A 22,584-nucleotide genomic window follows, 5' to 3' on the forward strand; every position below is an offset into this window, starting at 1 on the left:
GGCTACACTTGCAGATGTAGAGCGCTTTGAGTTAAACCAGCCTTGGTAGAGCGCAGTAGGGAAAGCGCTGCAGTCTGTCTACACTGACCGCTTCAAGTGCACTGGCGTGGCCACATTTGCAGCACTTGCAGCAGCATTGGGAGCAGTGCATTATGGACAGCTATCCCAGCATGCAAGTGGCTGCAACATGCTTCCCAAATGGGGGTGGGGTGGAGTGTGACAGGGAGTGTGTTGTGTGTATGTGGGGGGAGAGAGAGTGGGTTTTTGGGGGGCTGAGAGCATGTCAGCCTGCTGTCTTGTAAGTTAAGACAGCAGCAGACTCCCCTCGTCCCCCCCACCCCCCTTTCACACACACACACAGCATTCCACACTAATGGTTGCTTTGTCTCGGAGCAGATAAGCAGCTGGCTGTCAGAAACGGAGCTTTCAAAGGGCATTTCCGCATTTCTACAGCCGATTCCAAACAATGACAAGGGTGGCCACTTGACTTAAGGGGATTATGGGACGTTTCCAGAGGCTGATCAGAGCACAGTAAAGCAACACCTTGTTCACACTGGTGCTGCGGTGCTCCAGCAGGGGCGCAGCAAACGTTATTCCACTCACCAAGGTGGAGTACCAGCAGCACTGTAGCCACGGAGTCAGCACTCTCCATGCCTTGTCAGTGTGGATGGGTAGTGAGCTAGTGCACCCGGGGCTCCTTTATTGCGCTGTAACTCACAAGTGTAGCCAAGCCCTTAGGTACTTACCAATGTATCTGAGCACCTCACGATCTTTAATGCTTGCTTGCAACACCCCTGTGAAGTAGGGCAGGGCTGATATCCCATTTTACAGATGGAAAACTGAGCCACAGAGAGGCCCAAGGTCACAAAAGAAGTGGAGCAGGGAATTGAACCCTGGTTTCCCAAGTCCTAGGCTGGTGCCCTCATCATTGAACCATCCTTAGTGAGTGTTTATATATTGTCTTTCTCTGGAACATTGCCTCAGTGATTATGCCCCACCCGCATCTCTGTTAGCTCAAGGAAGGTGTCCTGAAGCTGTGCCTAGCTTAGCATGCTATCCAAAATCTAAGGTCTTCCACTGCCAGGAGTCCACCTTCATAGAATCATAGAATCATAGAATATCAGGGTTGGAAGGGACCCCAGAAGGTCATCTAGTCCAACCCCCTGCTCAAAGCAGGACCAAGTCCCAGTTAAATCATCCCAGCCAGGGCTTTGTCAAGCCTGACCTTAAAAACCTGTAAGGAAGGAGATTCTACCACCTCCCTAGGTAACGCATTCCAGTGTTTCACCACCCTCTTAGTGAAAAAGTTTTTCCTAATATCCAATCTAAACCTCCCCCATTGCAACTTGAGACCATTACTCCTCGTTCTGTCATCTGCTACCATTGAGAACAGTCTAGAGCCATCCTCTTTGGAACCCCCTTTCAGGTAGTTGAAAGCAGCTATCAAATCCCCCCTCATTCTTCTCTTCTGCAGACTAAACAATCCCAGCTCCCTCAGCCTCTCTTCATAAGTCATGTGCTCTAGACCCCTAATCATTTTTGTTGCCCTTCGCTGGACTCTTTCCAATTTATCCACATCCTTCTTGTAGTGTGGGGCCCAAAACTGGGCCTTCTAGATGAAAGTTTTGTCTTTCATAAGCCTTGGTTGAGTATCTGCAGGCCCTTTGCAAATATTAGCTAAACCTCACACCATCACTGAGTTAGTGTTGTCATTTTGCAGTTTGGGAAATTGAGGTACAGATCAGCTAAGTGACTTGCCCATGGTGTCTCAGCCTGTGGCAGAGTTGGGAAAAGAACCCACGTCTTCTGTCTCCCAGGGTTCTGTTTTAACTGCAAGACCATGTAGCCTTGCTAGAAATGACCATGGAATCTGAAAAATCAAAAATCAAACATCTGACTTAGAGGATATTTCTCACAAGTCTTCAGTAACAACAGCCACATGACATTTATAGCAAGCAAGCACAACTTCCCTAGTCCTAAGATCAGAATATCTGCAGAGAGAGAAAATGGAAAAATCCACACCCCTGAGCGACGTAGTTAAACCGATCTAATCCCCGGTGTAGACAGTGCTAGGTAGATGGAAGAATTCCTGTGCAAATGGGAGACCTCTCCTGTCAGCATAGGTAGTGTCTGCACTTTACAGTGAAGCACGACAGTGGTGTGGCTGCAGCATTTCAAGTGTAAACAAGCCAACTGCAGCATGAACTCGGCCTTGTCCTTCCTGCTTGTTTCATGTGATACATTTTATTGCAGTAAACAGTAACCTATTAAACTGCACATTCCAGCAGAAGAAAATAGGAAGAGAAGCACTTTGTATATGCAGTGATGAATTTTCTAATGCTTTGCAGAATTGCTGCATTTGGAGTTTATCTAAAATAGGAACATTTATCTTATTTCAGTCAATAATATGTTAACCCACAAAACAATGTAACAAGCCCATCATAGATTACTGCTGGACAGACTATTAGACTACATTAGTTATAGTGCTATGGACGATTGTTATTTGGGGTTTATGAAAATTTAGACTAGAGATTAGATCCAGGTATTGGGCCATATCCAGTTGCCACTGAAATCAAAGAGAGACTTTCCACTGAATTTATGGAGCATTTGATTGGGCCCACAGTGAGAATTGCAAACTTCTCTGCCAACGTGTCTCAGTTCTGGCCTGCAGCACCCCTGCCATTCTAGCTCTGGAGCTGTTCTAGAGCAGAGACTTGTAAGGGATAGAAGAATTAAGATTTGGGTTCTGCTGTTCATTTTAAGTGAGTTAATTACATCCACTATAACACCAGGAGTATACTGAAGCCTGCCCTTTGTGTTCTGAATCCACCTCACTGTCAGCACAGGGCAACACAGCAAGTAATTGTGGGGATATTAATTTCTCAATGATTAATGCTACAGCCTAGTGTGCGTTGTGCTCTGGGTCTCCATGTTATTCTTAGAAAAATGTCTGAAGAAACACATACAACTGCTTTGATGGTGCAAAGTATAACACGTGTCTGAGCTTTCCTTGTGTGCTCTCGTTTAGCACTATCAAGGCTGGGATTTGGTTTCTGTTTAAGGTTTTAGTTTTAAGTGTCGATTAAAGAGCTGCAGCCTAATTTGCTGTTTAATTTTTAATTTTTTTTAAGCAGGCTTGTTTTAAATGTTCAAGTTAACCATCTCCTGCTAACTCTGCTCTGGCATTGCCAGTGCTGAAGACAAACAGTGCATGATCAAAGCACCCACCTGGAGGCACAAGGTCCTTCTGAGTGCTCCTCCCACGGTGTAACCCTTTGAGGGATGCTGGGGGAGAATCAGCCTTTGTTTTCTTTGGGAATTTATTTGCAGTTTTTCCTGATCTCTCTTGTTGTGGAGCTGGGTGGGAAAAACTAATCTGATTTTCTAGCTGAGGAGCAGGTGAACCCTAACAGCAGCATGCTGTTTGTTTTGTTGTGCTTGTAATTTATTTCCCTGGGAATCTTGCCTTGGATGCAGCATCTGGTTTTCAGTGAGGTTTCTACTGCTCATTCAGTTTTCCAGCTGCGTTAACTGAGGCACATGGAAGGTCAAGTGACTTGCCCAAGGTCACTGGATAAAATGAGTGGCTCAGCGGTGACTGGAACCCAAGATCTTCCTGCAGAGAAATGCAGGTTGTAGATCAGGGATGGGAAGCATCATCTGTCTGACTCAGATGGATTTGCCAAGGTGAATGTCGTTATTTTTCTATGCAGGCAGCCCTTTTTGTTTGTTTGTGTTTCGTTTGCAAGTACTGCTTTTGTCCTGCTCTGCCAGCGGGTCTCTCCAGCCCTGCACCAAAGAAGCTTGCCACCCTGGAAGCAGCAATATTTCTACAGCTGGAAGCTGGCGGCAGAGTGTGAGTGGCAAATTCTTTTTGGGAAGAGGGTGCCAGTGTAGATTTGGCTCTTTCAGCATGGTGTGGCTCTGCTCCTGGAGGATAATGCTAAATACACACAGCCTGTGCCCAGGAAAATACAGCAGAGTAGCTCAGAAATATAACTGACCTTTCATTAGAGCTAACTGGATTTCTAACCATTTCCACTGCACATGCAAACTGTAGTCACACCCTTTTGCTGTCTTGCCCAGTATCTGGTGGTAACAAGTGTTTGGTTTGTGAGCAGGTACTCTCAATGGGTGAGAGAAAGGGAGCGTGCGACACAGCCAGGTGTGGTGTCCGGTTCAGCTGTCAGTTATTTATTCTTTTCCTCGCTTCCCAGCATACTCCCCAGACTGCAGAACATGCTTTAGTTTTATCCTTGGTAAAACATATTTAATGTCTTTAGTGCCTTTGATCTTCAACGGTTCCAAAGAGCTTTACAAGCTACACATTCCTGAAAAGAGACCTGTAAAAGAAACTCAAAATTGGTTCTGTGCCCTGTTTTTTTTGTTGGGGGAAGTGTGGGAGGATTCTGCTTGTTGAGCAGTATCAGGAATCTTGAGCCTTTTGCTCTCTGCTGTGCTGGAGATCTTGTTAGGGCCCAGAGATGTACACTGAAGCATTCTCAGTCCTTAATTGAAGGGCCTGGGATGCTAAATCTGTAACAGAGTTTTAATTCTGTGGGTTTGTCAGGTATTGATTTAAATGAATTTTAAACCAAACAAGATTTAGGAAGTGATTTTTATTCAGATTCTCTATCTCAATGGCTTACATTTTGTTTCCTTGGTGCTTATGATACTGACTTGTAATCCTAGTTTTGCCACATTAGCCAAGACCTGAACTGCTAATGAAAAATCAAGCGGAATGCTCCCTGCTTAACAAACAAAAACAAACATGAAGGGCCTGAGTTTTATTTCTCAAATACATCAGTAGCAAAAAAGGGCTGTCATAAATATAAAGGGAAGGGTAACCATCTTTCTGTATACAGTGCTATAAAATCCCTCCTGGCCAGAGGCAACATCCTATTACCTGTAAAGGGTTAAGAAGCTCAGCTAATCTGGCTGGCACCTGACCCAAAGGACCAATAAGGGGACAAGATACTTTCAGATCTGGGGGTGGGGGGAGGCTTTTGTTTGTGCTCTTTGTTTATGTGGTTGTTCTCTCTTGGGACTGAGAGAGGCCAGATAGAAATCCATCTTCTCCAACCCAATATTGCAACCAGTATAGGTAAACCAGGCAATGCGGATTAGTTTATCTTTTTGTTTTATGTGAATTTTCCCTGTGTTAAGAGGGAGGTTTATTCCTGTTTTCTGTAACTTTAAGGTTTTGCCCAGAGGGGGATCCTCTGTGTTTTTGAATCTGAATACCCTGTAAAGTATTTTCCATCCTGATATTACAGAGATGATTTTTACCTTACTTTTTTTTTAAAATAAAATCCTTATTTTAGGAACCTGACTGATTTTTTCCATTGTTCCAAGATCCAGGGGTTTGGGTCTTTGATGATTTTGTAACAAATTGGTTAGGATATTATTCTCAAGCCTCCCCAGAAAAGGGGTGTTTAGGGCTTGGGGGGATATTTTGGGGAAGGACATCTCCAATTGGTCTCTTTCCCTGTTCTTTGTTTAAAATGCTTGGTGGTGGCAGCATACTGTTCAAGGACAAGGAAACGTTTGTACCTTGGGGAAGCTTTTAATCTAAGCTTGTAAGAATAAGCTTCAAGGGTCTTTCATGCGGGTCCCCACATCTGTACCCTAGAGTTCAGAGTGGGGAAGGAACCCTGACAAGGGCACAAACCCATATTTTGTTTCCCTTGCAGGTCCGCTTTAGCCTTCCAGCTGAATGATCCTCAGAAGGGAGTTTAGCTCCTGATCTGTCTTGAAGGCTGGCATACTGAACAGTCTGGTGCTACTTAAAAGTGACTTGCAAAGAGTGTGGAAATTGTTTCGTGGCTTTTTTGCTGCTTCATGATGTATAAATGAAACCTGACAGATTATTATGATTATTTTTTAATCTTAGCAATGTCAGGCATGTCAAGTTTTGCCTTCCCTGTTTTTCTTCTCGAGTCCTCCAAGAGGGCCTTCAGCCCTCCTGTGAAGGTGGAGGGAAAATACTGTTAAAGATTCAGCTCCCAACAGATTGGCTAATGTTTTGCATTTGCTGTAACAAAAAGCAAATGGAAAAATAGAGCTTTAAATGGTCTGACAAAAATACCTTCCTCCCCCTATAGCTTCGATTTCAGCATCTTGTGATGTCACCTGCCACTAGCTCTCCAGACAGCCGTAGAGTCCTCCAGCAGAAACAGGGTAGAACAGACCATATGTTTCTAGTGTTAAAAACAAGCAGGAAAAACAGCTGCTTCTTTTTAGGGGGTAGCAGCTTTCTGCATACACCTTAGAGGAACAACAAGGAATGCACAGATGTTTCTTACCCTTTACATGTCTCTCTTTATGGGCACATTCTTCCAGTGGGAAAAGGGACTTGGTGTGCTCGGCAAGTACTTCCAATGGCCTCATTTGTTTATACAGAATTTAAACTTTCATTTACAAACTAATTCAGTTCTTAGCCCTTTTTTCTTCGTAGCAAAGAAAACATTCTGGCCCTGACCTGTTGTGCAGCTGTCTTGCTGAGTCTGCAAAATCACAACCTGAAACAATAGCTTGGCAAGGTGTGAACTGCCTCTGTTCCTCTTAAGATGATGTTGATTCAGAAGCCTAATGATGACATTTTAATTGCTAGCCTTATTATCTGTTTCACTTCTGGTTATTTTAGCAAAGCTATCTTGCTGCCCACCATGTTTTTTCCAAACCGATCCTTGGAGGGGGTTATTTTCCATGACACACTGGTGTGCCCATCAGTGGGGTTCAGTTGTTGAAAGGGAGCTATGTGGTCAAAACTTTTCAAATGAAGTATTTAGAAAAAAAACCAAAAACCGCGCACACACAACCATAGCACTCCCTTGGGGCCATCGTAATCTTTGAAACTAATGCTTTAATCGCATTGTCTATTACAGGGGTGGCCAAACTTACTGGCCCTCCAAGCCACATACGACAATCTTCAGAAGTTCGAGAACTGGGACAAATCTGCCGGGAGCTGGGGGTTGGAGCTTCAGCCCCGCTCCTGCTGAAGCCCTGAGCCCTGGCAAGTGCGTCCTGCAGGGCCGAAGCCCTGAGGTGACACCCCCTCCGTGCTGGGCAGAAGCCTCTACTGCACCACCCTGCTGCAAAGCAGAGGTCTTGAGCCCCCCCCCCTCCCCCCCCCAGTCTGGTAGGTGGAGAATGGGGTCCATGGGGGACTTCGTGAGCTAAACCCTAATGGTAAAAGAGCCACATGTGGCTCGCGAGCCAGTTTGATCACCCCTGGTCTATTAGAATGGGCAGATCCTGCCTACCCTGGGCTGGAGCAGGTATTCAGTGGGACTATACAATACTGTAGTTTAGTGTATCCCTTTTCTCTGTTCTCTGAAGATCCTCTCTCTGTCCTACCTCACTGCCTCGATCCTATAGCACCTTAGGCTTTCTCTACACACGTTTGCTCTAGTTTATTGACACTCTTATTTTGGCTTAAAAGGGGGCTTATTTCAGTTTAGTTTCCATCAGTTAAGAATAGACTTAAGCTAAACAGAAATAAGCCTAGTTTAAACTGATAGTGTCCACATACCTTTGGCAGCCCTTTAACTGTATCAGTTTAAAATACTTGCACCTTGAGTTAACCCAGTGAAGCTTTGTATATAGAAGATGAGCCCTTCAACTGATTGGTACAGCCACTGCCTGTCCAGCCGAGGGGGACTGGACGCCTTCCTTTGGGAACGCGTCAGTCAGCGCTGCTCTTCGCTAGGCCACAGCTGAGATACCCCATTCTCTTCCCCTCCTAACATCCTGAATGAAAGGGACTTACATGTTGTAGTGCAGCAGTCTGACTTGTTGCAATTTGGAGGAAATGGCAATTTAGCAGCCACAGGCAGAGAGGGGTGAGCAGTTGATGTTTTAATGGTTGCTTGAAGGGTCAGTCCCTCTGAGTATTTAAAAGATGGGTTATTCCTTAAGGGTCTTTATTCCCTATTTCCAGTGAGCAGAAGTTTATCTCACACACTGAAAAAAAGTGTATTAGCCCTAGAAACAGGAGAGAGGCTTGTGGCCAGGGTAATTTCTGGACTGAGAGTTAGGATTTAAGATATCTACTGTATTTAACTCTTGCTCCACCCTACCAAAATCTGCAGAGGCTTTAAGGTGACTGGCAAACACAAAATGTGGGTTTGTGCTTTCTCTCTCTGCTTTATGATTTATAAAAAAGGCCTCCTGGGTTTTTTTTCCCCCCTCTCCCTGGGTTTTCACATAAGACATATAGGTCTTATCTACCCTGGAAGAATATCTGGATGAGTCGTGAACTACTAGGATAATTGAGATTACAAGTACCAAGTAAGTGATACCTGAGCAACTGAGAGGGGGGAGTGACTTTTTAGTGAAAAGATTAGGGTTTAAAATGTAATGGTTTTGTTTATCACTTATTTAACTCAAACACTCTGTGGGGCAAAACAGCTCTCTTAAAGGATTTAATACCTCTTCAGTTCATTGCTGGGAGAGCTCTCAATCCATATGTGAGTCACTCGTGGAGACCCCAAGTACAAATGGGGAAGAGCAGACCTGACATTCCTGTTATTTCAATGAAGCTAAAATGGGCATAAACCCAATTTCTGTCTTTCTAGTACTGCTTTCCCCCAGGCATTTGAAAATGGAAATTGGCGAAGACTGTAATTGTTCGAGGGGGATTTGTGGTGGATTTTCCCCAAGTGCTGCACTTATGATGCATTTTGAAATTACATCAAGGGTGCCCTAGAGCATAAATCTAAGGGCTTGTCTTCATGTACTGGTACAGCTGTGCCACTGTAGCGCTTTAGTGAAGATGCTACTGTGCTGACGAGAGAGCCACTGTAGCGCTGTCTACGCGTGGGGTTAGGTCAGTATAACTGTTACTCAGGGGTATGGATTTTTACACCGCTGAGTGATGTAGTTATTCTGATATAGGTCTGTAGTGTAGATCTGGCTTAAGTAAAGAAATAGACATCTGAAGACATATGGGCCTTGATCAGTGGATCTCAAACTTTTGTGCTGGTGACCCCTTTCACAGAGCAAGCCTCTGAGTGCGACCCCCCCCTTATAAATTAAAAAATACTTTTTTGTAATTTAACACCATTATAAATGCTGGAGGCAAAGCGGGGTTTGGGGTGGAGGCTGAGAGCTCACGACCCCCCGTGTAATAACCTCGCAGCCCCCTCAGGGTCCCAACCTCCAGTTTGAGAACTCCTGGCCTTGATGGATTCACTTGCTCCCCTGGAGATATCAGAAGGTTCCTGGATGATTAAAAGTTTGTAAGAGAAGAGGGTGATGTATGATTGCATTGTGATGATGTGGTAAGATTTTTCTGCAGTTTCCTACAAAATTATCCTTGACTGGGTTATGCTTTGAGTAATCTATTACAAAAGAAACAGGGAAGGTCATTGGAAAAATTTGAGCAGGATAAACAGGCAAAAGGAGCTATAAGTCGTAACAGGTGGAAGTTAGTCTCTCCCTCCCTCAATTTAGCTTTCTGTGAAATGGGTATAATGCTTCACAGAGGAGACTTGCTGCATGTTTGAAGTTTCTTGAGAAAGGCGAGTGTTTGTTGTATAGATTTGTCCTTACTCAGGTACTTGCCTTGTTTAATTTTTCACGTCAAGGCCTTGTCTGCGCCTTGCTTAGTAGCTACATGGAAGACGCATGGTTCAGAGACAGGCGGTAGAAGAGCAGGCAAAAATTACATCCCAGTTCTGGGCATCTCCAAGTCGCTCTTCCCCTTCTCTACTGCAATGGGAGTCTGGAATCCCAGTCCTTAGTGCTGGACTCTGCTAAGGGGATGAAATTTCCCTAGAACTGGATGTGATGCCATGAATTGTGCCCTGGCAGAGTCTGAGCTGTTTAATTACTGCTGCATTTCAGTGCCGTTTGCCCCAGTAGCCAGTAACCCTGGTTAACGGTGACCCTAAAAAATACTCTGTTTCTGGGGGCTGGAGTACCAGGGAATAGATAGCTCTTGTGCGTGCTGCAGCTTGTTTTTCAAAATAGCTATGTGCTTCTATTTGGAGGGGAAATAGTGTTTCTTATCCCTTGCCAGTCACTGTGAAATACTGCTCAAGGGGCAAGAAATACTGTATAAACTTGTGTATAAACCACCCTCTTAATCTCTTTTTATCTAAAGCTTTGCTAAATGAGTGCCCTATAGGTAAACTGATACCCATCCCCTTTCCCTCTCCCTGTCCCTTCCCACTAAGGAGCCCTACCCCAGTATGAGGTGCTCAGCAGATCATTCCTAGTGACCCTGTAGTCCGGACTGCAGCAAGGGAAAGATCCTGGTGGGGGAGAAGTTTCCAGATGGATTCCCATATCAAGTGCATCCCTCACCCACGTAGAAAAGCTGTCTTGAAATACTGGTAGGAATGTGTCTGATCTACACAAGGCTATATGGTAGTGCTTGGTCCCCAAGTTTAATACTGTTGTTATCACACAGTCTCAGTCTAGCCCCAGGGCAAGTCCCAGCTCTTGCCCTCCAACAAAGTGCTATCTATAATCTACATGGTTACCCAGTGGTGATTAGTGCTGCCAGTGTGCTTGACACCAGCCTGAGACCTTTTCAGAGCCATACTCAGTGTGTGCTGCGTAAGGGAAAATGTTTTATATTTCTGAAGTAAAACACTGTGCTAGAAGCATGGATGAGCTGTGGACAGCTGCGTCCCAGCAGCAGGCTCCAAATGGGAGTGTGGTGTAAACCTGTCCTTTAGGAATGGATACCCAACATGGCTTCTTGTCCATTGCTCTCCTGCTGAAAAGCTGGCACTGCATGACCTGAACTGAACTTTCTAGTGAAAAGAGAAAGTGGAGGCTCCAATTGTGATGAGTTTATAATCTTCTGAGGAATGTCTTGAGCCTGAGAGCTCTGGTTCCCCACTGGCACATGCACGGTCTCTGTGAGGAGTGTTGCTCTAGATAGCATGTTCCATTGCTGGGGGCTTTCTTAGTCATGAAAACATCCAGAAAAGAAGCCGTTCCCAGTAAGTACAAAATAAAGCACCCAGGACTTTCTGGATCCTGATCTTCCACGCAGGCTTCTTCCCTACTGATTCACACAGGGAGGGGGCAACCGCTGGTCTGAATGAAGATTTGTGCAGATACAAAGTTCTTTTGCATATATACATAGACACACCCAGAAAGCGGTGTGGGGGAATCATTTTGCTCATTTGATAAAGTGTGTGTGTTTCCCCGCAGACAACTCCATCTGATTAACATGACTTTCAACCTGCATAATTTAGACAAGAATTTTGTCATTTTCTTGACTCAGTCAGGGCATCTGATTTGCCCAGCTCTAGGCAGAAGAAAGGTAAAACTATTTGGAAACTAAAGATGATCCTTTTCCTAAGCCTCTTAGAAGCTGACTAGGCACTTCTAGGAACTAATATTTAATTTCCTTCAGTGCTTTATGGGTTTTTTCTTCCTGTTCTTGCCCCCTAGGTGTTGCTTTTTTAGCATAAGACAAAGCTTTGATCCTAACCCTAATGAAGTGTGGATCCAGAGTTCAGGGCCTATGTTTTTCAGATGTGCGTCCTCTACCCCGATCCCACAATGATGCTGCTGATCTTTTTTGTAGAGCAGCTTCCATCCTGAATAATCCCAAAGCATTTAGGAAATATATGCAGGAATTGCATCAGTGACCTACAGCTGTTTTTTAACTCTCTACAGCCTTTTTAAGTACGACGGGAAGAAGGATAATGTATCCAATTGAAACAGCAGGAGAATATAGGGAGGTGGAATGTAGTTACTTAAAATCAAATTTAGACACTTGGGTTAATATTTTCCCTTTCATGAAAAATGCCGCAGTGGTTAGGTCTACTATTATGCATCCCCTTTGCAAGCTCAGCTCTTCCAGCATAGCACCTTGAACACTGAGCTGGGTTAATTTTAGCACTGGCTCCAAGGACCGAGGGTCACTGAATCAGCAGCAGTGCTGCCTGCAACACCATGGGTTCCCCATGAGTCCTGACCCCAGCTTGAGCTGCTTAGCTTGGGAGATATGAGGACAAGATCACAGCCCAGGGTGTTAGGGTTGGAGCGAGTGTCCGTCGATGAGCTGGCTTAGGATCCCACAAAAATGACCACTTGTGGAAAAATCTGGTTCCTGTCGGTAACCCTAAAGCTCTCCCTCTCTGCCTGCATTGAGCTGTACTGGGGTGTCTGTGGGGGTGTGTAGATGCCTCTGTACTTCCAAGGGTGATGAGTTTGTATGTATTGTAATTCTTTTCCTTGTAGACCAGCTGTAAGCGATGTCCAGTGACCCTCCCCCACCCTACCCAGGGGGACCTTCTGCACCGCTAATAGAAGAGAAGAATGGCCCACCCACCATGTCAGGTAAGTTGCAGAGGATGGGGCATCCCATCTACATTGCGATCCAGTCCCAATGGCAATGGGAGTAGGGCAGATGCAGGGGAAACCCCGGGGCAGGTGGTCTCCTTACAGTCACACTGCTGGGTGCGGTGCGCTGGGGTTGATGCAGAGCTGCTACAGCAGTGAAGTCAGCATGTTGCTCCACCTCGATTTCAGACCCTTTACTCCCTAACAGGGAGACAAGGAGAGGTCTGTGGTGCAGCTATGCAGCGGGTAGCTTGGAGAAGCTGTAATAAAACCATCCCAGGGTCTCCCGACCCCCAAGGGGTCTGGTCACCCAGCCAAGTGACTCTTTGTGCAGGCCAGACTGTAGCCCAGCATGGCAGGGCCTGCCTCTCTCTCCTGAACCCTCCAGGCAGTGACTCAGCTGTTGGCCAGTTGAGCAGTGTATTTCTCGTCCTTGCCTTGCTGGCCCAAGGAGTGACAGACTTGGTCGAAGCAGGTTGACTCCTCTCTGTAGAGGAGCCCCTGCCTCTGGCCCCATGCAGACCACTCTCACCAGGGCCCTTGACCAAATCTCGCTTCCTCTCCTGTGCTTTTGCTCCATGAGCCAGCTGCTGCCTCAGTTGATCACCCTCCTGCTGCCTGTCCCTTGTCTCTCTGGGCTTCCAAGTAACTGCTCTTCTGGGGGTTCTGACCCCAACTTTGGGTGTTTTTCCACCCTCTGCCTCTCAGCTGGTATCTCTCAGGGATCCATCCTTGACTCCTCCTCCTGCCCTGGAGGATCTCACCAGCTCTTGTGGCTCCCTGTACCCCCCTCACAAATCTGCCTCTTGTTTTCAGTCCAGTCTTGCTTCTCTGCCTGTCTCTCCACTGTCCCATCTTGAATGGCTCGCTGCCACCTTAGACCCAGCATGGCTAAAACAAAGTCCCTGAGCTCTCCCACTGGGCCGTCTCCCCTTCTGCTTCTCTCAGTACCAGCTGCTCCCCTCCTTGGGCGTGCCTGGATCCTCCCTTTCTTTCTCCCCTCACACCCATGTCCTGCCCAAAATCCTGCCACCGCTGCATGGTGCTGTATAACTGAGTATGCAGCATGGTTCCTTGGGGTTTGTGAAACGTTTCTGTAGCCACAGGACCCCTCACAAGCTGAAGCAGACAGAGAATTGTTCATTATATATTTCTTTTCCACTGCTCTCCTGGCCACTTGAGGTTTGGTGGGCCCCAAATGGGTCCCATTGTTCCTGCTGAAAGATGTGCTTCCTCAGACGCCTGTCTCAGATCCATCTGGCTGTGCATTTGCCTGCACCCTTTGTCTGATAGAAGGGCATTAATCCCAGCATGCCAGGAGCCTTTTACTTTAAAGGGATAGTGATTGGCTGCTCGCAAGTCTCCCAGAATTCCTTTTTAAAGATGCTCGGCCCCAGGATCACTGGAGTCAGGGTGGCTGCTCAGCATTCTTTGTACCTCCCAAAAAATCAGAACAACGGCTAGTAGCAACCGGGTGGGATTTCTTAGCTCCTTAATGCAATGATGTGAATCGGCTTTGGGGGGGATTTTACTGCACTTTGAGTATCAGCCCATGCTCTGGCACTGCCCCTGTGTTGAGCGAGGGGGAGAGCTGTGCTTCCCAGTAACTCTGCAGCTGGGTTTGAGCAGCAAGTACCTGACTATATTGGGGCATGGATCAGGTGCTCTCCAGGTTCCTAAGGAGGCCCTTGAGACACCCAGCACTGGTATGTCTCTGCAGGCATGGCTGACGCAATGCAGCACACAGCACGTTAGTCTGAGGCAGGGTGGCTATGGCAGGTCTAAAATCCTAGTTCTCTCAGAGCAAAAGGAGCCAAGCTGCTGGTGGAGGCCTGCTGTGCACCCCTGGGGTGGATGCATATATACTGGAACTCCACAGACCCCAGTTCACATCCATCTCGGATGTGGAGATCCCAAATGAGGACTGGGACTGAAACCTGCCTGTCTGGCACAGCTGCAGCCAAAGGGGAGATACAGGCAAGTTGGACGTCAGTTGTTAGAGTGTACTGGCAGGCCAGTTCAGCTCCCAAATGGTCCTGCCCATCCCCCTCTCATCGTGGCTGCTCCCCCAGCTGGCCAGACTGAATGACTGTAGTTCATAACTATCTTCCCAAAGAGTCCATAGTGTTCTGTAAGAGAACTCACATCAGCCATGGCTCAGATGGTTCCCAGCCCCCCAAAGCAGAGCAGGGAGTGAGGCACAGAGCTATAGACGTTGGCTGGAACTGCAGGGGGCTGTTAGGCCAGTGCCCAAGCAAAATACAGCTGGTCTCCAGCTAATGCCTCTTCCACAGTTTGGGCCTTTAATCCCGGTGCTCAGGGATCTGCTCTAGGCACCTTTTGCCTGTGTGGGGGGCTTCCAGTACTGGCTGGGAGGGAGGAGCACCCCCTGCTGAAGTATGGTCACTGCAGATGAGTTGCTCCCTGAACACGGTGGGTGTTAAAGTCCCTGAGTTGGGAAGGGGAGATGTTGGGGTCTCTTTAGCAGAGCTTGCTTGGCTGAGAGACACTTCTTGATTCCCTCTAGCACAGCACAGGGTTTCCAGTTTTGCTGGATTCTTCCCATTGGCAGTGCCTGGTTGTGGATGTGTCCCTCATTGCAAAATTAAGTTGATCTCCACCAGGTTGGTCTCTGCCAGGCCCCTCTTAATGTTGCACTCTATATGCTGGGGGCCTGGCTGCCACTGCAGCCTGGCTTAGAACGCCTCAGCTCAGCTGTGCTTTGCCACTCACTGCCTCTCCCCTCCACTCTCCCCAGTGACTTCCTTCCAGTCCAGCTAATCCTTTATGCCTTCCACCTTTCCTTTCAGACAGAGTCTCCACTGCTGGAGTCCAGCCCTATGGGATGCCTGTGCCCCCTTCAGATTTTGGGCCACCCCCTTATGAGCCACCCCTGCAGCCGGGCTACATCCCCCCTCCCGTTTCTGCAGATGGCTCTGTGCCCTACATGCCCCATGGTGAGTATTCGAGGGGCTGGGTAATGCGGAGAATGGCTTTCAGCGGGAGCTCCGACGAATGTGTGCTCCTTCCAGACGCTTTGTCTTGGTGCAGTGAAGTGAGTCCAGAAATCTGACTGGACTATTGCCTGCTCTCCACAGCAGCCTGGGCTTCTCGCCATGCCAGCTGTCCTGCTGGGGGATACACAGTCGCTGCTCTCTGTGGCATAGCAGGATAGGATCTTGTGTCACGTGACCCAGTGCCAGTTACTGTCAGGACCAGGCAGGCAAACACAGTGGCTGCTGTGTACTCTCAGGAGCTCCCAGAGCTTAAGTGCTGGGTTCTGTGCTGTGGGCAGAGGAGATGTTCATTAGGGGTCTGGCGTTCTCCTAGAGCCAAGGTAGGAGCCTCAGCTCCTGGGCCCCTGCAACCTGCCTTTCTGGAGAGGTGTTGGTGGTAATCTGCAACTGACTCTGCCTGGTTCCTCTCTCCACAGTGCCCACGCTCCACAGAGCCATGTGCTGGGTTAGCAGTTACAGGGCTGCAGTGTCCTCAGTTGCACTCGCTGGGGTACGATGTGCCTACGACTCGTACAGTACCCGCTCAGTGGGGCCCCGATCCTGGCTGGCCCTAGGCATTACCATAATCAGTGTACTAACTGTCACTGCTGAGCCCACAGAGCTAGCCAGTTGGGGAGCACTGCGCAGCTGGATGCTAACGTAGTCCCGCTGCTCAGAAACGTGGAATAGGGATCGCTTGTTAATGTGCTAAGGCCTCTCACTGTGTGTGTGTTTATCACTGGCAGGTTATTATCCACCCCCAGGACCTCACCCTCCCATGGGCTATTACCCGGCTGCGGGACATTACCCCTCTCCTGGTGGCCACACAGCAACTGTCATTGTACCATCGGGGGCTGCAACCACGGTCACCGTGCTGCAAGGGGAAATATTCCAGGGCAGCCCCGTGCAGACGGTGTGTCCTCACTGCCAGCAGGCCATCACCACCACGATCACACATGAGATAGGGCTCATGAACTTCCTCCTCGGCTTCTTCTGCTGCTTCGTCGGGTATGTGCCGGGAGGACGAAGAACTTTGCTGTTCTCCGGTGCCTTCTACTCGGGTCACTGACTGATTGGGGAGGGATGAGCTAAAGGAGCAAGCAGTGGACTTGCCCAAGCAGCACTGACTTCTCCTCTCTGTTAACTGGCTACTCGTCCAGCTGGCTTTATCCCCTACAGAGCCCCCCACAGGACTGGGCCTTGAAGCCCCTCTCGCCTGCTGCTGGCAGAGGAGGAAATTGGGCCAGGAGGTAGTGAGGCGCCATGCGGGTCCCAAGCTGCAGTGTGTGTGTGATGGGCCGGTGCAGAGCCACACATGGACTTTTACCTTGCCTGGTGACCCTGTGCCTGTCCCTTCCATCTTAGCTGGGCTTGAGGCCAGTTGCTGGTGGGCTCTGGCCACTCCCTAGTACAGCTCTGGTGGTAGCAGGAAGCTGCCCCCACTGCACTCACCGTGGTGTCAGGAGAGCTCCTTTCATGGGGAGCGTCTCTCTGCAGAGCGATGGGACTGGTTTTTTAGCTGGAAGGAGAATTTCCAGGTGGGCGTCCCTACGCTCCCAATTGTGAGCATCCATCCAGCAGGGAATGATGTTAAATCAGGTGTTTTGCTGTGTTCTTTAAATATGGACCCTTAAAAGGCTTTGCTCTTCTCAGCCTGCTGGGAGGGGGGGGGCGTCTGTACCGGGTTCCAAAGGGATGTTAGGACTTACTAGGGAAGCCTCCAGAGTTCAGTGGGAGCAGGTTTCACTGGGTGTCTGGGGTGGCAGCAGTGTGTGTGTGTGCGTGCGTGTGCGTGTAGTTAGTCGGCCAGGCTGTGAGGGGCAGAGTGGAGGCCCCAACGGAGCTTGCCGTGCCCTGCCCCTGCTCACTTGGCTTTGATCTCTCCCTCTTTTTCCAGATGTGATCTGGGCTGCTGCTTCATTCCATGTCTAATAGACGACTTCAAGGATGTGACCCACACTTGTCCCAACTGCAAAGCCTACATCTACACGTACAAGCGCATGTGCTAACAGCACCCCTGGGAGCCACACCTGCTGGAATGACGTCAGCCCCTCCTCCACGCCGATCTACACGTGCCGAATGCTCCTTTGCTTAGCCCTTCGTTGGTAGTGTGTGTTTATTTCCCCTTCCATTTCAAAGAGCTTCGAATGCTGTAGTAGAGCGATGGTACTCACACACTGACAAGGAAGCTGTAGGCCCACGCCGCAAACAGCTAGAGCTGGTGTATAGATGTGAGCTCTGACAGGTAGCTGGGCTAAGCTATGAGATTGAATAGCTGCAACACTCACCTTGCCGTTCCAGCCGTCCCGTCTCGTCTCATCCTTACAGCTGTTTGCAGAGGGCTTAGAACTAGGATTGCAAATGAGGCATCAGACTGCACAGAAGACTTTTCCTTCCCGGATTATGTCTGCCCGTCAGAGCCACCTCTGTTGGTTTGTCCTACCTCACTTTCCTGCATCCCCCTCATCAGTCACTGTTGGTAGCCACTGTTAAAGGAGACAGTGACGTAAGGCAGACATCCTTCAACAGGCAGCATGCAGGGACGGCCATTCCAATGGGCTATTGCCCAGTTAGTGGTAGACTGAGCCATTGCAATAGGGGGTCGCTTTCCTTCCATTCCATGATGGCAGCTCGCTTATTTCTCTAGAAGCTGTGAATACGTCTGCTCCCACAGGACTGTGGGGTGCTGGGGTACTCCTGTGCTCACCAGCTCAGTCTCTTTTTAAAGCAGACGGATCCTGTTGTTGTTTAGTTGAGTGTTGCAGTTCTCTACAAACCACAAATTCAAAGCAAGCACATCCGTCCATCCCCAGGAAATGCAGTGCTTCTGACTGTTTGCTTTCTTTGGACACCTACACTCACTCAGTTTCTCTGCTTTGTCTGTAGGCTAGCAGCAAGGGGGTGCATGTTGCTGGACAAAGATGGGCCGTCGTCCTTGGACTACGTGGTGTGAAAGGGAAGGTTTATTTTAGGGCCAGTGTTTGTTTAGTTCTGTATGTTGTGCTTTTACATCTGGCTGTGCCATGCAGCTGAGTAAAGCTAATGTTTGTTTCCTGCCTTGGAGCCCAGCCAGCTCTGCCTTGCACTGAAGGAGATGGGGAAGCAGCAGCTCTGTTTAGTTTGCAGGTGGCCAGGGCATGTTTTCAGGGGTGCGGTTCTGTTTCTTTTGAAGTGCTTTGGGATCTTGGAGCTTCAGGTGTCAGTCCCTAGGTCTGGCTCTTCCATGGGTGTAATGGCTCCTGTAGCCCCAGGGTGATTACACACAGCAGCTCAGAGGCATTGGGTTACGGAAGGCATCTGCCACCATTTGAGGCACAGATGAAGAGACAGGCCTTTATTTGCAGTGCGGGTGCAGGCATTAACCCACCAATTCTGTATGGAAATTGGCAGCTACTAGAAATCCCCATCCTCAGTTGTCTTGAGAAACTTTCCTTACAAAGCCAGGGAGGGGGAATGGAGCAGTAGCTCCTGCTGTGAGTCTGCTGGAATCATGAAGCCACGTTTACCCTTTGGGTGCTGTAGACCCTACTATATGCCAAGGGATGTGAAAGCTCAGCCTGTAGGAGGTAGTGAGGGTTGGTTCTCTCTGGAACTCAGCATTAAGTAGCAGTTTTTTCCCTGCTCCCCCACCCACCCCACCCCCAAATCTAGTGAACAATGAGCATGAGAAGAGAGCTAGAAGAATGGGCCTTATCTTGTTCCCATTCATTCAGTGGAATTCAGGAGATTCAGGCCCTCTGTGCTCCAGGCTCCCTCATGGACTAGCTGGAGCTGTCTGTCTAGTGTGAAATAATAGAAACCATGTGTGCATCTGCCTTGACTTTCTAATAAGCTTTCACCTGGGACTCAGTGGTGTAGCCATTAGCCTTTGTCACCAGAGACCTGGGTTCACATCAGTAGCCAATCACAAGTGCAATGGGCTTGGTGACCTCACTGAATATCTGACCCAAATCCATCAGCCAGTCGGGAGTCTCCAGTCAAGAGCACTCCCCTGTCAGAGTAAGAGGTGGGGAAGCCTGAGGAGTCCCCACACTCATCACCCTCAGCTCTAGCCGATGCAGTCAGCCTCTCTCCTGCCCCATACTGAAAGACCTATCGAACCCATGTAGTGCAATGAAAGGGAAGGTGGATGACTCTAGCCATTTCTGGCTATGACAGTATTACACTGCTCTCTTCCTAGGTGTGTAGGTTTGCAGCGTATGCCTTGTTCTTATTTTGTTCTGTTCAATGTCTATGTTTGGGGGATAGAAAAACTGGTGAATCTCCCTCAGTGCACTTTTTCACTGTGCTACCTAGGGCCCAATGTTTCATTACTCCCCACTTATATGGCAGTGCATCCAAGTAGGTAGATAATTCAGTGCAGCACTGTAGGGGGGCTTGTTTTTATTTTAATGGCCACCAGGTTGTAACTAACTTACCAGAAATGTGAATCCTCTACCCTTCAAGCCCAATCAGTTTTTGCATGAAAATGAAGAGTCACTGCCCAGAGGTCCATCACTAATGGGTATGGTATGAATTAGTCTATGCACAGGGTTCTGTTCTGGTTCCTTTTTTATACTAGGAAGAAGAAATGTAGATTTTGGAGGGTTAAAACTAGCTGATGTTATTGGGATGCTGAGCCCAAGGCTATTCAGGGAGCCTTTGCTGAATCTCCATTTTTCAGTGGCTCTGTATTTTAGTTTATTCCAGCTGATGTAATCCTTTCTGGTTTGTGTCTCTTGAGTGCATGCCATCAAAACACAGTGAAGATCTGCTCTTTGTCTGTCACCCCCCTCATTAAACTAGGCCAGATGGATGCACGTGGGGGCTCTAGCCCTCCAGGTCATGGATGTGAAATGGTTGATTTTGTTCTTTAAGCTGATTGGTTAGAGAGAAACAGCCCAAAGCATGGCCCTGACTTTAAACTACTCCAATGCAAGTAAACATTTTAAACCAACTGGAAGTCTTAAAATGAACTCCTTCGGCTTGTGGGTCAGGTGTCAGCTTTGTTTGATGTCAGGAGTGAATTATTCTGTACTTAAAAAGCAAACTGTTGGCGCTTTTACATAATGTTTGTATATAAATAAAAGACAGAGCCTGATCTCACTGTACTGCTCTTCTTTAAGCTCTCTGAGATTTGGATGTTTCAAGGAAATGGTAGTGAGACAGTCTTTCCACGCTGAGGTACGTGGCCCACAAAACTGGCCCAGGGCAGCATTGCCTGGATAGTGGTTCAGCCCAGGTCTTGGCAGAGAGATTTCTATGGTTACAGCCAGCACAATGTGGCTCCTTTCTTGGTTGGAGACTAAGGACTGAAAATTCCTGCCTTGCCAGGTCATGCCTGAGGCACACTGGCAGTGGAGAAGGTTGCAGTACGGTCTGGGGCTAAAACAACAACTTCCCTCTAGGGCATCAATAATAGTTGTATGTGCTAATTGGACCCCTTCCTGCACTGAAGTGGGAGGAAAAGTTAAAAACATGAAAAGGTCAAAGTGGCTTTCACCAGAACTCTGGGGGTGGGGGGAGAGAGGGTAGGAAACTTTCCAGGTGAGACTAGAGCCCATGCAAGCAGGCTGGGAAGGAGAGCTTTTTTGATATCAGTTTTGAGGGATAAGATCAATGATCACTTCCAGTGATCATTATGAGGGGTCATTTTAAAAACTGAACACTAACTCACCACCCTTTGCTTTTTGAGCTTCAGTTCACTGATGCTCCCAACCCTCCCAGCAGCCTATGGGAAGAAAGTTTCCACCTGTGAGTGGAGTCCCCAATGTATACAAACTGCATTGATGAATGGTAATATACCCATCCCTTCAATCTTCTGCCATGGTCCTGGGCAAATACCTCCCAGCAGCAACTGAGCACTAGGAGACTGACAACAAAAAAAAAAAAAAAAAAAAAATACAAGCAGCCACCAGTAATTGTACAGGGCTGGGCCTGGAGGTGGGGGTTCCACAGCTGTTGGAGGGGAGATTTAAGCATCAGGGGGTACAGCTGCCACTCACATCATTTGGGACAAATATAGATGTTTGTGCTTAAATTGGGGTACACTGTTGCCCTCCTGTAGAGGTATGACTACAGGTTACCCCCACACCTCTGCCTTGTTTTAAAGGAGCTGATTAGCCTGGAGAGTAAAAGTTAGCTCCCCTCAGGGAATCCAGCCATCAGCACTCCCAGCAAATGAGTGTGGCCCTTATAAAAAAGGGGCAGTTTCCACAAGGACATGACTGGGTTGTGCAGCCACCCCTGGTGGCTGGATTCTGAAATGCAGGCAAGCAGCTTACAGCAAAGGCAGTAAGCATTAACCCACCTTGTCAGGCCCCTAGCTGCTTTGTCCCCATAGACAGCAAGATTTATTAGCCTGTGCAGAAAAGCCCCACACTTTCACACAGGCTCTAGGTCCAGTCCACTCAGCTGGGGGCAGTTGCTTTGCCTACAGCATAGCATCTCCCAGCCCACCCCATACACTAGGAGGCAAGGCTTTGTGCTGTTACTGATTAATAGTGTTTTGTCAGCAGGGGAGAGTACTGCTTCCCCTGGGCATAGGCTATTTGTGTTCTGCCCACCACTCTTTCCCCTCTCAACAGGGGTGGGAAGAGCTCCTCTGGAATCAGACCTCTGCCTCATAGCACTGACCTGGCTGCAGTGGGACACCACTCCTCCAAAGGCATTCAGGTTGCCCACTGTGGGCTTGGTGTAAAGGTACAGTGGCATACCCTTTCCAATAGCACAAACCCCTGCTGTGGCCCATGGTTTCAGAAGATAATACATCAAGCAATCCCAGCTCTCTCTCAGACTAACAAAGACAGAAAATTGCATATGAAAGCTACTGGGGAAAGAAAAAATAATTATATTCATCTGCATCCTGTGCAGCATGAGGAAAGCTTGGTTTCCTTAGTTAACCAGATACAATTCACATGCTAGAAGATCCCTCCAAAACCGTACCCAGCCCTTGGACAGGGCTCCTGCAATAACATCTACAGTGCAATTCAATTCACTGTCACACACTAGAATCTGGTTTCCATGATGATTAGACAGTCTGAGGGGCAAGATCTGTTCCTTTGTGACAAAAGCAGCCCTCACTTTTGAGCAACCAAGTGTCTGTTGGACATAAGGAGCAGAAGGCAAACTACTTCCTTTGAGAGTCTCAGATAGGAAAGAATGTCACAAGGTTTTACATGCAGCTATGGTATAGGTAAGCAATTCCACCTCTTGAGGTTGCTCTAATAAATTGAATAATTTTGGAGGCAAAAACCAAAGCTAGTCTGTCCAGAGTGCCCAGAAGAATGCCAGTTGG

At 48.0% G+C, this 22,584-nt stretch overlaps 1 protein-coding gene across 12 annotated transcripts in view; it reads left to right on the forward strand.

Moving 5' to 3' along the window:
• The window catches only part of CDIP1 (cell death inducing p53 target 1), a 36,032-nt gene extending 15,644 nt beyond the window's left edge, over positions 1 to 20,388 (forward strand). For 8 of the 12 annotated variants that reach the window (XM_027828836.3, XM_043524632.1, XM_043524635.1 and 5 more), the window contains 4 exons: positions 12,211 to 12,309; positions 15,123 to 15,269; positions 16,055 to 16,316; positions 17,206 to 20,388. In XM_027828836.3, coding sequence (XP_027684637.1) covers positions 12,225 to 12,309; positions 15,123 to 15,269; positions 16,055 to 16,316; positions 17,206 to 17,317 — 606 coding nt within the window. In that variant the 5' untranslated portion in view covers positions 12,211 to 12,224 and the 3' untranslated portion in view covers positions 17,318 to 20,388. Of the gene's footprint in view, positions 1 to 3,514; positions 3,857 to 5,509; positions 7,142 to 12,209; positions 12,310 to 15,122; positions 15,270 to 16,054; positions 16,317 to 17,205 lie in introns of those variants that run through there. The other 4 variants (XM_043524638.1, XM_043524637.1, XM_043524639.1 and 1 more) reach the window with 4 other exon arrangements.
• Positions 20,389 to 22,584: the final 2,196 nt, after the last annotated feature.

Source organism: Chelonia mydas, chromosome 10 (genome assembly GCF_015237465.2).
Source record: "Chelonia mydas isolate rCheMyd1 chromosome 10, rCheMyd1.pri.v2, whole genome shotgun sequence".
Taxonomy (NCBI): domain Eukaryota; kingdom Metazoa; phylum Chordata; order Testudines; family Cheloniidae; genus Chelonia; species Chelonia mydas.